The sequence below is a fragment of the Neovison vison genome, chromosome 12 (genome assembly GCF_020171115.1).
Source record: "Neovison vison isolate M4711 chromosome 12, ASM_NN_V1, whole genome shotgun sequence".
Taxonomy (NCBI): domain Eukaryota; kingdom Metazoa; phylum Chordata; class Mammalia; order Carnivora; family Mustelidae; genus Neogale; species Neogale vison.
In genome coordinates this window covers 133,160,559-133,177,160 of record NC_058102.1, presented here as the reverse complement: position 1 = coordinate 133,177,160, position 16,602 = coordinate 133,160,559, and the positions used below count along the sequence as shown (strand labels likewise).

Below are 16,602 nucleotides of genomic sequence, written 5' to 3'. Positions count from 1 at the left end.
TATTATTAAAGACAATCATCTCTAACTTTTCAGATAAATCAAATCAAATCAAAGGTCAAAAATTTAAATAGTAACAGTCATCATCCCAAACAGGTTTTGGTATAAAGTCAGATCGAATCCCTCCAGTTGCCGAAGCTAGCTGGCTTGGAGAAATCACAGCTGTCTAAATACATCTGACTTTTGGCTGCTTCCAGAAAATGTAGATGAACTAAAATTAGCAGGAACATGGAACTTCTACTTCATTGCATAATCACTAATTGCAAGTACGGAAGGAAAATAAGAGTCTGACTCTTCTGATGAGTCTACAGCATTTTTTCTTATTTCTAGATATTGTCTTTTGATCTCATTCTTGGATTTGTTGAATAAAGATAGTCAGGAAAGAGAGGCTACATGTTGAAGGTTTCACTAAAGACCTCAGCAGAAGCTCTTGGGGCTACTTTATGAGTTTTAGGGTGTCATTTTCTCCCTTGTGTCATGAGATTTTTCAATCCCTTAGGAAACAATAACCAGAGAACTATCCCATAATTTGAATCCCCCTTTTTTTTTTTCTCCCAAGAGATCTCAGGTTAAAGTCACGGAGTCATGGAAATGTATTTTTTTTTTTAAAGATTTCATTTATCTATTTGACAGAGAGAAATCTCAAGCAGACGGAGAGGCAGGCAGAGAGAGAGAGAGGGAAGCAGGCTCCCCGCTGAGCAGAGAGCCCGATGCGGGACTCAATCCCAGGACCCTGAGAACATGACCCGAGCCGAAGGCAGCGGCTCAACCCACTGAGCCACCCAGGCACCCCGGAAATGTATTTTTTCACTATGTATCACAAAACCTTTCTGTTTCAAAATCTTGGAATCATGAATGAATTTTCTGGAAAAATGAAAAAGCAGATGATCTATTTTATTTTACCTCCACTGTTTTCCCTCTGGGATTGTGTGTGTGCATGTGTGTGTGTAGATTTACTGGTCCCTAGACATTATACTTTAAGGGCTTTGTACTTAAGAAGAAGCTTTTCTGAAAAAAAAAAAAAAAAGAAGCTTTTCTGTGACTCTGAAAAATTACTGATATAAATAAACAGTTAACCCTGATATTTTATTTGGTTATATTGTGAATGCCAACTCTGACTTGCTGAATTCTCTATCTTGAAAATGGAATCCCAGAAGAGGAAAAAGTTAAGAGAACTCACTTTGCAATCCCCAGACTTTCAAATTTGAATTACCAACTGTATAAAAATAATTGACTTCTATTCTCACGGCTCTCCCCAAGAAATTATCTCCATTCCCATCGTAGTTTATGTGATTTGCTAAAACCTGAGAGGCATCTGGAGAGAGCTGTATTAAAATTGGGGGGGAATTCAGAGTTGATTTTTGCACAGAAAGTGATGGAAAACCTCACTTTCTGTACTGTTTTCCCATCTTGCCCCATCCCTCAGGCCAGCAATAATGAATTGATGCAATAATTGAAATTGGCCAGATTATTCCATGGACTCTGTCTGGTCAGTGGGTTCATAAAAGAGGTAAAGCCTGTAAGAATGGAAACATCTAATTTTTAACTAACTTGTTAAACAAAATTTGTTATGGTTAAGATAATACATACAATGGAGAAGCCACATCCTAAAACCCCAGGAAAAAAAAACATTAATTCTTTCCTGTCAAATGACAACAGGCCCCTTGTTGCCTCCCTAGATCTTCTTCAGTGGGACCCTCACCCTGCCTCCTTCCCACCTCTTGAGCTTGATTTCTGGGAATGAGCAAATGAGCCAAGTTCACTAACACTTCAGACATGACCATGACCCCTTATACCCAGACACATGCACCAACAGATCCCCATTCTAGAAGCTTTCTTCCATGCATTCCTCTTGGTCAGTGGCTCTGAGGCTGGGCTGGACCTTGGGATCACCTGGAGAACTTTTAGAACCATTCACAAGTCCATCCAAAACCAACCTGATTAAATTCTCAGGGTTAAGACCTGGTCATTGGTGTTTTCTGTAAAACTTCAGGATGATGCTAGTGTGTGGCCAGGATTGTAAACCATTACTCTAAATTGGAAGCTTGACTGAAACACCTTAACCACGCATCGGTTTCCTCCTGAGGAGGGTTTGATCCTGGATTGTCTCCTGGCAGGTGTTCACATTTATAAGCCTTTCTGGAGGTTTTAAACACAAAATCCTGCTGTTTGACATAGAAGGAAATGAAGTATTCGGAAAGGTCAGTGAGGCAGCCCAGGCTCCTTCGCAGTGGGGGAGAGGGCCTTCCCTGCTCCTGGCAGTGACTGGAGGAAGTCCCCTTCTTTGTGACAAATGGAAAACCAATGAACCAACTAACCCAGCCTCTGAGATCCAAATAGACACAATCATGCCTAGTTTCCTATTCCTCAACACTGGGATGTGGCCCCACATTTATCTCCCTTTAAGATTCTCTTTGGGTACATCATAAACCAAATTCACCCGTATGTAGATGATGAGAGCAGGAGAGGAAAAAAGATCAAGGGTATCTTACTGGCCACAGAAGACTCTGGATCTCAAGCCCTTTGGCTCTGGACTCAGTGATTTGGGGAAAGTGATTTTTTTTTTTCCTTCCCTGTGCTTCAGTTTCCCCATCAGGAAAATGGGGACAGCAGTGCTTCCCACACTAAGTTTCTCAGATTGAAGTAAGTGTTTAGACCCACGATGGGGCTGCTCCTGTCCAGATATCACATCAGGAAACAGACACTTAACTTTCACATCCTTGTAAATGCTCTGTTTGACAAGAAACATGGAAAATCTAGTCCGCCAAACCCCAAGACCAAGCCAACCCTAGCCCTGTACTTATTTTGTTGTTCCTCACTCATTTTTTCTTTCTTTTTTAGAGAGAGTGAGAGGGTGCATGAGTGTGTGCGTGCAAGCACACAAATGGGGAGGGGAGGGGAGAGGGAGAGGGAAAGCGAGAATCTCAAGCTTGTCCCACACCCAGTGTGGGGTGTGACACATAGCTCCATCTCACGACCCTAAAATCCTGACCTGAGCCAAAATCAAGAGTTGGACACGTAACCAACTGAGTCACCCAGGTGCCCCTCCTTATTCATTTTCTATCTTTCTCTTCTCATTTCTTGTTCTTAATCCTCTAAAAACTTCTTGCATTCCACCCCATTCTGCAGTTCTGTGGGAATGGAGGCTGCCTGCTTCATGAACTATTTAATCAAGTTTGCTTACATCACCTAAATTGTCTTCTTTAGTCATTTCTAACACGATAGTTGAGTGATCTAATGCTAGATCAGAGTTGAGCCTGGGACATGGTGTGCGCTCTACATGGTGGCTGTTAGTATTGTTCCTGCCCTGGTCCCTTCTGGGGTTCACCATAGCTCTAGAGACTCCACAGGGTGGCCTTGACTTTAGCATCTCAAGGGGGTCAGCAGTGGCTCTGATTTCTAACCATTGCTGGCTCCTGAAATCTCTTCTGTGCTTCTAACAGTTTTGTTGAGCAGGTCAGCCAACTTCACCAAGGGTTCTTATTGCATCGTGAATGGAAGCAAAACTGTCACCTGATGGCTTAAGATAGCATAAACTTGCCCTCAGAAGAAAAGAAGCCGGGGCACCTGGGTGGCTCAGTGGGTTGAGTCTCTGCCTTCAGCTCGGGTCCTGATTTCAGGGTCCTGGGATTGAGCCCCGCATCAGGGTCTCTGCTCAGTGGGGAGCCTGCTTCCCCCTCTCTCTCTCTGCCTGCCTCTCTGCCTACTTGTGATCTCTCTCTGTGAAATAAATAACAAAAAAACTTTAAAAAAAAAAAGAAGAAAAGAAGCAAACATAGTAGTCAAAATTCTAGATATACCAGCTCTGAATGGCTTTGTTTTGTAGGAGCCCAGGAAGGGGAGTGCGCTTGTGCACCAAGGTCAAGATTGGGTTTCTCCTAGAGACATATGCATGGCAGAGAGACGCCATGCATGTGAAAGGCCCAGTGGACGCACCGAGGTCTGGACCAGAAGAGCCTGTATCCCTTACCTTTGAGAGGCGGCTCATTCTCTCTTCATTGTCTTCCAGGACACGCAAACTTGGTGGCACGTACCAGAAGCAGACATTTGTGTGCTGAGGCTACAAGGAAGAAAGTAAGGTTCACACTAGGCGCATCGTGGCAATTTAGAAAATCCCAAGGGCATTTCAAATCTATTCTGCAGCTTCCCAATAGAATTCCTATTTTAAACCCATAATCATTTTGCAGTGCCTGACTCTCATCACACTATACAGAGTTGGTTTTGTGAGTTTGAGTTTTTTACTCCAGCTTAGAACAGCGACCTCATCAGCCCGGCTTCTCCTTTGTAATGGCTCCACTTACCTGGACAGTATGTGATTGACATAACAACAAAAACAACAAAAATCAGTGATCAGTACTGGAACTGACTAAACTTTCTGGGACCATAGAGACAGGAATACGTACCTTTCCATCAAACACCATTTCGTATCCTTCTCGGTTTTTTATGATATTGTATAAATACTCTGCCAACTCCAAGCACTTATCAATATGTGCTTCAAACCCAGTGGTGCCCTGAGTAAGAGAAGAAGAAAGCTTATCAGGCAGCCTGGGGAAGGTGGGTGGGCTCCCTATGGACTGATTTCTCTGGAGACTGAGGCTTTCTCTGCCACTTCCGCCTCAGCTCTGCCCCATACTTTCCTCGCCCAAGACTGTGCTTCCGAGGCTTTTCTGGTGATTATTTCTGCCTTGATGCTCTCACCTCAGGTGTTTTTGTTCCTTTCATGTCATCACAGCTCCCTACAGCGGATTCCTTTTCTTCCCGAGCCCCCATTCTCTAGGCAATTATTTTGATTACTCGAGGGGAAAATTTGCCTCTGCCATTCCAAGGGTAATTATGGAAGTCATTAATGACAGAAGCAGCATCCTCAGAGGGCCCTCCGCAGGCCTGCTTAGCCCCTGCCCATCATGAAAAGGTACCATTTCCGGATCCCACTTTTGTTCATTAACGTACCCCCATTATAGAACAAATAGGCTAGGTACTCAGTGAATATTTGTTGAACAAAATGAATGTATGAAGCTTAAGGGGCACACAGGTGCTTTGTTAGCCTGTCATTCTGCAAAAAGCTCATTAGATTTCTCCTCTGGGGATAAATGACTCATAGGTTCGTAACAGGGGAACATTATCAGGGCGGTCTTTCAGTTCCCGGCACTAGACGCCCAGGACCTGGACTTGGGAAAACAACACTAGAGCCGAGGACTGGAGCTGTTCCACTCCAGGGAATGACTTTTCTTTCTTTCTTTCTTTTCTTTTTTTTTTTTTTTTTAAAGATTTTATTTATTCATTTGACAGACAGAGATCACAAGTAGGCAGAGAGGCAGGCAGAGAGAGAGAGGGGGAAGCAGGCTCCCTGCCTAGCAGAGAGCCCGATGTGGGGCTCGATCCCAGGACCCTGAGATCATGACCTGAGCCGAAGGCAGAGACTTTAACCCACTGAGCCACCCAGGTGCCCCAGGGAATGACTTTTCAAAACGGCTTTCCTCCTAACTCCTTCAGCATTTGGGGAGGGCTAATGGAAAGCTTAGACAAACAGCTAATGCTCAAACAGCTAATGCTCAGATTAATCAACCAGTGATTAATCCAACATGGAAACTGGAGGGAGCAGCTATAATGGCCGTAAGATGGGCCCACACTCCTACTGATGGTCACGTCCTCTCAGCTAAAAGGGAGAGGCAGCACAGCCAGTGCTCCAACATCTGAAGCCTTAAAAAATCTGATGGCTTCAGGAATCATTTCTACGGAGATTGCTGCCCTCGTTGATTGATCAAAGAGTCTGACTGGTTCCTGATGACCCCAAGGAAGGACCTTGATCGATGCCTGAACACTTGGGCCAGAACTTACACCATGATGTACTCTATGACTTTGTGATACCAAGGATTTGGGGCTGGTTTGGACTGACCTTGCTGTTTGGGTATGCTGAGAATGGACCCTAGGTAGGATGGAGGGAAGTTCACTGCTCTCCAAACTGGACCCTTTGGGCCAGTCCAAGGTTGGCTTTAAACTTGCATGTACCTGATCCAAGATATGGCTGGAACCAGTAGGACTCTGACTGACCCTGTCCAGCCCTATGGCCTTGGCTAATCTTACTGGTCACATGGGAAGGGTGGTACCTGTGTGATATCCCTCCCACATGGGGACATGGTAACATAAAACGAATGCTCTGAAAAGGAGTTTGATTGAATTGCAAAGGCAGGGGGATTATCACAGGCTGGGGGTGGGGGGGGCAGTTCCTGTAGTCTTTGCTTGCTGGGACTTTACTTAAGAGGATCGGGAGTAACCTGGCCATCTCTTTAGTTGTAAGCTAAAGAGGTACAAGGCGAAGTGCACAGGAAACTCTCGTGTGCTCTTAGGAGTCTGGCCTCTCTTCATGTTGGATATTTATAGGAATAAGACCCATATTTTATTTTCAGGGTTTTGAAGGCTTTTAGAAGATTCTCCAAAATGTACTCATTCATCGGATACTTGCTGAGCACTTGTCATATGCCACACAGTTGTTACTCTGAGAATGACAGCAGCCCCTGGAACACTCCATCAGGCATGGTCTCGCCATGATCTGGATTGCTATGAAGGAAGCTAGAGGGCTCTGAGGGGCACATCTAAGTGGAAGTCTGGACACCAGCATCCAGATTACGCTGAAGGAGCCACAGGAGAAGGATGGTTTTTTTCCCCCTCCCTCTTTGTCCACACACTTAGGATTGGTTTAGATTGCCCTGCCCAAAATGCACGCTCCACAAGGTGTTTCTCATTCACTACTGTCTCCCTCTTACCAGCAGGGCTGGCATACACTAGGTGCTCAATGTATATTTGTTGAATGAGTGGATGAATGGATGGGAGTCTCCTTTTAATCCCTGGGGCAGTGTTTTTACACAGTATGCTCTGAAGAGCCATCTGTATTGACATCAGGTTAATTGTGTTAATAACGTAGCTCTGCTGGTTGAAATCCTATGTATTCTACCTATCCTGTTCTACACACTTCCCCGATGCGACCTCTTAATAAATCATGCTTGGCTCTCAAACTAGGAATGGGCTCCCCATCCTTTAACTTCTCAAGGTGCATCCTTCCCCCCCTTCTTCTCTCTCTCTCCCTCCCTTCCTTCCTTTCTTCCTCTTTTTCTCTCTCTCCTCTTTCCTTCTTTCTTTTGTTTGTTCATTCATTTTTTTTTTCTATCTACACTGAGTTTTAACCACTGGGGTAATCTGTGAAATCTGGAAAATAATCATCAAGGCTTATTTAGCATTCTGTAATAAAATACAGACAAAATGAAAGATCTCCTCATTAAGAACGGAGCTGCGGGCAGGCACAGGACCTTTGCTCAAGATAGGCTTACATATGGTATTACTGTCTGGAAAGCCTGCCAGCATTCAGATCAAGGAGCTGGGTTTTTTTTTTTTGTTTGTTTTTTGTTTTTTTTTCTTTCTTTCATACATTTGCTTTCATCAAGTTCTCTTGGACTTAATGGGATGGCTGTGGTCAGTACATTTAGCTCCATCAGCCATTAACAGATTAAGGATTATTTATAGTCAGGTTACTAGTTTTCTTGTGGTTTGTACGGCCGAGGAGAAAATGTGGAAATGGGGATTCACCTGAATACCGCAGTCTCCAGGCATCTCCGATAATAGAGGGTTTACTGCTTAATGCTGCCTCCTCCTCAGTATTGTTTTTGCAAGATCATTTTCTCATGCCCGAGGGGATACGAGACAGAATGTCACGGTCAACACTTTCTCAGGTCTTCTGCAGGCAGGCTGACTTCTTGCCTGGCTGGCAGCACTGGAGAGCTCTCTGGATTGTAGGACGGAGCTTAGGGCTTTTATCATTATTATCACTTTGTTTTGCAAAACATGCAGCTTTAAGTCAAAAAAGAAATAGGAGTTGTCTAGATGCTTAAGGTTTGGCATGAGGCATTAAAGGAATATGCATTCCTAGTTTATGGATAAATTATGCGGCTGCTGGGATAGTTCCTTTTTTCTCTTTTTTTATTCCCTCTCCTGATGCCTTTATTTCGGCGCGTTAGAGCTGAGCTCCTCGGCCCTTATTTCAGGCTTCAGTCGTTCCTGTTGTTTCCTTCACACCTGATGGCCTCCACGTTATTTCTCTGACCGCCCCATGCTGGCGAGGAGGCTTCAGCTGGGAAAGGAGCAGCAGGATCTGAGGAAGCGTGAGAGGAACACTTTTGGGTAAATACAGCTAATGATCATCCTCTTAATAGAAACGCCACAGGCCCGGGGGGCAAAAAGGATGATCCTGAGCAATATTTAGAGATCACGCTTTCCTCAACTACCTAGCTCATGTTCATGTTCATCCCTTTTGATTCCCACCAATCAAGGAAATGAAAAAACTACTCATTTTCGAACAGGGGGCGAGGACGCCAATAATTCCTGTTCCCGATTTACTTATTTTTGCCAAAGGAGACGTTCTAAGTCTCATCTTGGGTGGAGGGGACCCAGTAAATGTCCTTGTCAGGCTCTCATCTTTTGAGAGAGGAGGGGGCTTGTGCCCATCTTTCCCAGTTCAACAACTTGGGGCAGCTGCTCAATACTTAGCGCCACTTAAAGGAAATTCAGGTAGGGCAAAGACTTACAGAGGCTCGTCTCAAGAATATGCAAGCCCAGCCATCCCCAGAAACCCTCTGAGAATCTTTTCTGCATTCAGTGAGACCATCTTTCTAGATAAACCGCCTTTTTCCCCCCAAATAGCTCTAAAGAATCTTCCGTAAGATAGTTGCTAACTGAATGATTTCGCTCCCAAACCCGCTCTGTTTCCTGTTAGCTACCTGCCTCTCTCCCTGCTCAAGGCTTTCCTTTGACTTTGAAACGTCTTAAAAACCAAGACATAGGGAACTTTCTGCTGTGGACGTGGTTCCTTACACAGACGCAATCTGTCGCCTCAACCTGGCAGGTCACAAGTGCCGACCAAGTTATCTCTGCGTCCTCTGGGATGGGAGGGCACCCCCGTTTGTATGGGCTACTGAGAAAGCATCCAGCCCAATCCGTGGCCCCTCCCTCAAACACAGAGTGCGTCGGGGTGTACCAGCCTCCCTCTAACCTTGCCCTTTCTTGTTTCCTTTGTCAAGTCTCCCTTGTGGAGTCTTGGAGCGGTTGTGTTTTCTAACTGCGTGTCTCTGGCATGTCCAGCTGGCTCCGGCCATTGCCTCCTGTGGGAGGTAAATGAACCCAGGTGGGAAGTCACTGATTTGTGACACCAAAATTAGGAATCCGGTCCAAATGAGAAAGAAAACTCTTTGACCTTTCCAGCCTGCTTACATTTCGGCATGCAGGTATCCTCTGCGAAGGCTGTCTACAGAGTTTCTGTTTCTGAGAGGAGTGAGCAAGTGTGGTTAAACTCTGGGGGGTAAACCTTACAAAAGGAGGTCACTGGGTAGGTCCGGGTTGTGGTTTCTTGTTTTGGTTTTAAAGAGTTGATGGACGATATCCCTTGAAATGTCAAAAGGAAGCTATCGTGGTGCGTTCTGTCCTCCAAACAAAAAGAGGGCATCAACCTCCCAAGGGACCCATCACTGGGGAAAAGCCCAGAGCTGAGAGATGACAACAGCAAGATCACAACAACAGCAAAATGCCTCTTAAGAATCCAGATGTTGTGCTGTAGAAAGCAACCTGGCTTTGTTTTCTAAATGAGTGAGCATGGGAAGCCATTGGGCTTCTGTCCTTGCCCCTGCGGAAGGCAGGTATCTAGATATGGGATTAAAGAAGCTTAATCTCGGGTGATTTTCAATTTGGAAATCCATTTTTAACCTCATAATAAGGGTCACCCGATACAGTTTCTGTCTCTAGTCGACACTCGCACGGTTGACCTGTGCTTACCTTTGCCCTCCACATTAGCCATAATTTGAAAACATCGACGTGGCGTCCGCACTGTAGGGCCTTGTCCCCAGTGTCGTAGGACAGGTCATAGTGTTTGTCTTGCTGGAAGAGGTAGGAGGCATGCATCTGGTTGCAACTCTGCATCAATCCCTGGAAGAGAAGAGAAGACTTAGGAAAACCTCCTGACTTGATCAAGCACTCCGTTAGATTTGCATTGTGATGAAAATGATTAAGGAAAAAAATTTTTTAAAGGGACACCGAATTTCCTGGAGGAAGAAAGCAGGAAGAATCAAGTATTTGAAATAGGGCCAATCGGTACCTTGGCTCAGCTAATTGAGTGACTCTTGATTTCAGCTCAGGTCATGATCTCAGGGTCTTGAAATTGAGCCCCACGTCAGGATCTGCAGGGAGCCTGCTTAAGTTTCTCCTTTCTGCCCCTCCCACCACTGTTTGTGTGCTCGTGCGTGCGCGCATGTGCACTGTCTCTTTCTCGCTCTCTCTCTGAACAGGTGAAAAATAAAATAAAATGGGACCAATATCTGGACAGGATGAGCTGTTGCGATAGGACAGTTCTGTGGGTTAAATGACTCAGGGTCAAATGTAACTACAGGTTACTAACAAGGGCATATATGCTTTAACTCTCCATTTGAGAGAATGCTTGTTTCTTTAGCAACAATCATAATCAGGGACACCTGGTGGCTCAGTGGTTTAAAGCCTCTGCCTTCAGCTCAGGTCATGATCCCAGAGTCCTGGGATCGAGCCCCACAACAGGCCCTTTGCTCCATGGGAAGCCTGCTTCCTCCTCTCTCTCTCTCTGCCTGCCTCTCTGCCTACTTGTAATCTCTGTCAAATAAATAAATAAAATCTTTAAAAAAAAGTAACAATCTTGGTCAGAGTATAGTGTTCATTCTTTGAGGGAACATCCTGCTGTTTTAGTTTTGTTGTAATTAAAATACTTTAAAATCCCTTTGGTTCTGTAAAATACTAATAGTCAGATTCATCTAGTGTTTCACCCGTACTTAGTTTAAAGACTTTATCATTTGGCTATTAGGGCTTGAGTCCTCTTTGGAAGTCATAGCTTTTGAGATAGTTTATTGTTATTGTTATGTGCTGAAAATTTTTTTTTACTATACATTTTTAAAATTATTTATTTTTTAAATTATTTTTTATAAACATATAATATATTTTTATCCCCAGGGGTACAGGTCTGTGAATTGCCAGGTTTACACACTTCACAGCACTCACCAAAGCACATACCCTCCCCAATGTCCATAATCACACCCCCCTTCTCCCAACCCCCCTCCCCCAGCAACCCTCAGTTTGTTTTGTGAGATTAATAGTCACTTATGGTTTGTCTCCCTCCCAATTCCATCTTGTTTCATGGATTCTTCTCCTACCCCCTTAAGCCCCCATGTTGCATCACCACTTCCTCATATCAGGGAGATCATATGATAGTTGTCTTTCTCTGATTGACTTATTTCGTGTGCTGAAATCTAAAACAATAAAGACATTGTTATCCTGAGATGTCCTAAGTACCCAATCTTTCAAATGCCACAGTCCCCTTTCAAGAGTGGTTACTGCTGCATTTTTATACTCAGTTGCTTGGGGTGGTTAGAGTGGGTTGTTTCACTGCCAATGATCATTAATTTGTCCCAGCACCAGAAGCTTAGTATGGAAAATGGGTGGCAAAGTGACTGAACTATTCCAAAGAACAGTGAATGAATCATGCGCTCTGACTAAAACAGCATTGTCAGTCTCCTCACCAGAAACCCTACCACGTTTCCATTTGTCACGAACCACAGGAAGCCTTCAACTCTTTCATTATCTACAGTATAACTGTGATTTTACAAAAGCTTTGGCATTTGTTTTTTTTTTCCCTTGTGACTCATGACAAGAGAAGACTAAAACATGATCACCTAGTTGAATTTAGAAGTGAAAATTCTTTAAAAAAAAAAAAAAAGTACCCAATGAAAACATAATGTAAACTACAATTTAACTGAGTCCTGAAAGACCAGATGGTAGGCAATGAAGCTGGGCTTGACCCTATAGTTTGGGCTTCACTGGCAGTGGAATTCATTGAGAGTGAGGGAAATTAAATAACTGTAATAGAGCCATAGAATGACAATGGATTTGAAAAAGAAAACTCACTCAAGACCAAGAAGATTGAATATTGCAATAGGTGCTTCTGTTTCACTTTGTGGCCACAGAAGCTTGGCATGCAATCTCGCTCACAAAAAGGTGCCACCAGTTGTAAGGGAGATCACCCCAGGGTCTGGAATGGTGGATAGAGCAGGCCTGGGATAGGAAAAACAACTCAAAACACAGGCCCTCCCAAAGGCTGGCCAGCACCAGTCTCACTGTACAAAAGGATAAATGAAAGTCATGTTTTTCACACAAAGGGCCCTGATGAAACAATACTCTGATTCCAACCCATCAAACAGTTAGAGACTGTTGTGTGGCCAATGATTATAAGTGCACTAATAATTGCTGTGCTGTCAAATAGTTGATATAAAAGAAAGTCCCAGGGTCAAATAAATTAAGGAGACTCAACATCATAAATCCCTTCTTCAAGGATAGTTTCAATATATATCAGCACATTAAAGGCTCTGATATGCCCTGAGGTAACAAAACTTCCTTTTCACTCTTTCATCTAAAATATCCCAAGTTTTTTTAAACCCTGAACTCTCTTATCACAGAATACTTAATACAGTCCTGTACAGCAGCATTTTTCTTGTATCTCAGTAAGGGACATGCTGTCAGAGCATCATAGCTCTTGGATTTGGAAGGGACCTTAGAGCTTATTTTATTCCTTCTCAGTGAAGGAATCTTTTCTATCCTCTTACTAATAATTGGCTGTCCAATCTCCAATCACTTCTTCTGGCAGTGAGTTTATTCCAATGGAAAGCATTCATTGCCTTTGGGGAAGCTTAATTTTTAGAAGAGCTTTCCTTTGATTGACTGGAAGGCAGACCTAAAGCCATGGCATATTCTGATTGAGCCACCAAATCAAACCCAGTACTACTGACCCACTTCCCCAAAGCTGCAAGGAAAAAATGAATCTCTTCCCCTTGCAAGTCATTTAAACTGTGAAGGCTGTCATCCTCCAGCCCTTCAAGTTTCTTTTTCTTTTTAAAGTTAAACATCCTTAGTTATTTCAGTCATCCGTCTCACATGTTCACCAATTGTTTTCCACTGTTGGAATCCTAGCTTGATAGGATCCCATAAACAATCTGGCCTTGACCTAAGCAACCACTCAAGGCATGGTTTATCCAGAGGACGGTGGGAGACTACAACCTTCCTCATCCTGACACTCCGCTTTTTTTAACTCATTAATATTTTATGAATGCTAAGTTTCTCTTGACTCATGGTTGACCTTGCTGAGTACAACCTAACACGTTCTATGCCCTTTTCACAAGTACAATGTAGCTAAACCCATATATCTATGGCTGATTGATTTTCAACAAGGGTGCCAAGACCATTCAATGGAGAAAGAGTTGTCTCTTCAATAAATGGTAGTGGGAGAATGGAGTATCCGCATGCAAACTCCTACCTCACACCATACACAAACATTAACTCAAAAGGGTTCAAAGACCTAAATTTAAGAGCTAAATTTAGCCCTGTTTTCTTAGAAGTGTTGGCAAGGATGTAGAATAAGTTGGAACTCTCATGCATGCTGGTGGGAGAGTAAAATTGTTCAGCCACTTTGGCAGTTCCTCGGTAAGGTAAATACAGAATTACCATATGATTCAGCAGCTCCTTTCCTCCATTGAAAACAGGTCCGTCATTTGAAAACAGAGAGTCAAACAAATAATTGTCCAAAAACACTCAGAGTAGCTCTATTCATAACAGCCAAAAAGCAGAATTAACCCAAATGTCCACTGAAGGATGAATGGATAAACAAACTGTGGTATATTCACACAATGGAATATTGTTCAGCCACAAAAGGAATGAAATTTGGGTTCGTGCTATGACATAAATGAACCCTGCAAACATTATGCTAAATAAAGTAAGCCTGACACATGCACAAACACGCACAGTACAATTTAGCCATGTATGAAACATGCCTGTCTTGTTGACTCAAAATAGAACCATCCTATACATGGAAATAAGAACAGGACTTCATAATTAACCTCATGAATAATTCCCCCTTTTCGGGTATGGCTCACTATTCTAGCCTGTGAATCATCCTCTGTTTGGATTCTGTCACTACACACATTTACTCTACCAAACTCCACTGATGGACTGGGCCATGAATCAGGAAAGACGTACCTCTTCTCTAACCAGGAGAGCTGAGCACTGCAAAGGGACGCCCATCATCTTGTGGGGGTTCCATGTCACAGAGTTGGCCCTAAAGGAAAGAAATGGATTTAAAAGGGTGGTACCTATGACTGGCTCAGACTACAAGGTCCTGTGCCAACCTCAACAGAGCTTTGAGGTTCTTACCACTATTTCTCATGCTATATTTACCAAAAAAGATGTGGACTCTTAAACCTACAACCTTTTTTTCGTCTACAGAAAGAGTAAGCAAGTGTGGGCATCTTCATGGGCTCCCTCCCTTAGCTCCCATGGAGGAATTTGGCCAGCCTCCATATGGTCTGAGAATCCCTTTGAGTGACTGGGGTCATCCACTCCCACATCCTGCCTTTGGCAGCCAAGGAGGAGGGCACCATGCAGGTGAAGGGGTTATCCTCGCGTGCCTCTGTTGTTCCTGGAGTCACTACCATAGTGGCCTGGGGCTCGGAGCGATGGCTCGTTTCACTGCTTAATTTTGTTCTTCTCACCATCTTCTCCTTCTTCCTCTTCAAATGAAATACGTTTTTCATATCTGTCCTTTCATAATAGCTTCTGGTTCATCCCATTTCCATCTCTTCTCTGACTTAGATACGTCCTTCTAGACCACAGGTGGGATATGCTATGGCTTTGATAGCAGTTTCCAAACTATTTTCTCCCAGCACACTTGAGAATCATGATGCTCTCCCATCAGTAGAGATGCAACCTCTCTCTGAGGTCTAATGTCTGAGGACATCAGACCTCCCATCAATAGAGATGGTCAAGGATTTATGCTTTTTGAATGTCTAAACCATAGTTCTTTGTCAGATTCTTGTAGTAGTAGTAGTAGTAGTAGTAGTAATTATAATAAAGATGATGATGGTGATGATGATGCCATCAGGGGCATCAGGGGTGCGTACAGGCCGTATGTTCAGTCTTGTGTCCTCTATCCCATGCCCATTTTCATTTTTCATGACATCATTTTCATCACACCAGATTATTTTTTATTCTCAGAAAATTCTATTTTTAAGCTCCTGGGTCTTTTAATGCTATTTTCTTTTCCTGGAATTCATCTCTCTTTGCTTCACTTGGATAAATCTTACTTATTGTTAAGTAAGGTCAGTGTGATCAAGTGTTATTTTCTCTTCAGACTTCTTCAACTTCATTCATCTTCTCTCCCTCACTCCCCCTGAACTGCTCCAACCAGCTCCCCTTCCAGCTCCCAGGGAAAGCAAGTGTCACCTCGATGAATGAGTTCCCATTGCTCACTTGATGTATTCATCAGGCCAGATGAACCCCTGTGCATGTCTTCTGAGAGCCTAAGGGATCCTTGGGGATGAGAATCATGAATGTGACCTTGGTATAAATAGATGCACAAAAAGAGGGAAAGTAGAGCTACCCAGGGCAGCTGTCTCCAAAGTGCTGTGGGTCGCTGCCTGTTCTCTGGCTGAACAACAAACTTGGGCTCACCTGCTCCCTGCACTCAAGGTACAAGAACCTTGGAAGAAATGAGAAGCTGGGAGCGATCCCATTCTTCTGTCTGATGAAAGGCGGGCATCAGCTGGCCAGTCGGAGATCGCTTATTGGCCTGGGGATCTCATCTGAATCAGTGAATAGGCCAGCTCATCTTCTGGTACACAGTAAGCATTAAATGAGGTTGGATCCTACTATTAATTCCAATTCTATCATTTACATACTTTGTGCCATTGAGTGCATATAGACTATTGAGTGCCATTGAGTGCTTCTAGACTATTCCACAGCTTCATGCCTAATCCTGAAGAAACTCAGCTTTTTCAGTAATGACACCTGATGGGGAAGAAAATTTCTCTGACTGGAGGTGTTTGTTTAGATGCAGTGGCCAACTTGTCTTTCAAAGACTAGAGTAGATGCTGCCGAGCCCCACAATGACCTTCACTGAGTTTGCTGTCCTGCCTCTCTTGCAGAGGGGCTGCCTCATAAACGCAGCAGAAAGCTGCACAGAGTGATTCAATGACATGCCCTTAGTTTGTTTGAGAAATGTTGGCAATTTATGAAAAACAGCCCCAGGTTCATTTCAAAGTGTTTTGCTGTGAAGTTCAGTCACGTGGCTTCTTTGATTTCCTCTAAGTTACAGAAAGCTGACTCCCTGAGGGCTGTCTTAAGACCTGTCCTTGTGCCCTCACTGCCCCTCAAACTTAGCAGACCCCACACAAACTCATTAACTTGCCCCTCCTCATCCTTCCAGATCTGTTCTTTCTCATGTGTTCTGTGCCTCAGCGCCTCACACGGTCTTCCTCCGACACATCCAGCTCTCAAACCTCAGCATGTTAGCAACCTTTTCTTCTTCTGGCTCTCCCAACATCTCCCCTTTCAGTTCTAGCTTTTTTTTTCCCCTTAAAACTCTGTATAAAGTGCTTTATTCTGTAGTACTTCATGCTTGGAATTTTGGAGGAAGATGTTTCAGAGAGTACAGCAAGCTAATGCTAGCTGGGTCAAAGACATCTACAAAAAAATGTCCCCCATACTTCTCAACATATAGAA

At 43.7% G+C, this 16,602-nt stretch overlaps 1 protein-coding gene across 1 annotated transcript in view; it reads right to left on the bottom strand.

Moving 5' to 3' along the window:
- Nucleotides 1-16,602, bottom strand: part of GAD2 (glutamate decarboxylase 2) — a 74,504-nt gene that overhangs the window by 5,185 nt on the left and 52,717 nt on the right. The window contains exons 12-15 of the mRNA XM_044227471.1: nt 14,083-14,161; nt 9,814-9,963; nt 4,401-4,508; nt 3,968-4,057 (exon numbers count right to left, since the gene is read on the bottom strand). Of these exons, the coding sequence (XP_044083406.1) occupies nt 3,968-4,057; nt 4,401-4,508; nt 9,814-9,963; nt 14,083-14,161 (427 nt within the window). The remainder of the gene's footprint in view (nt 1-3,967; nt 4,058-4,400; nt 4,509-9,813; nt 9,964-14,082; nt 14,162-16,602) is intronic.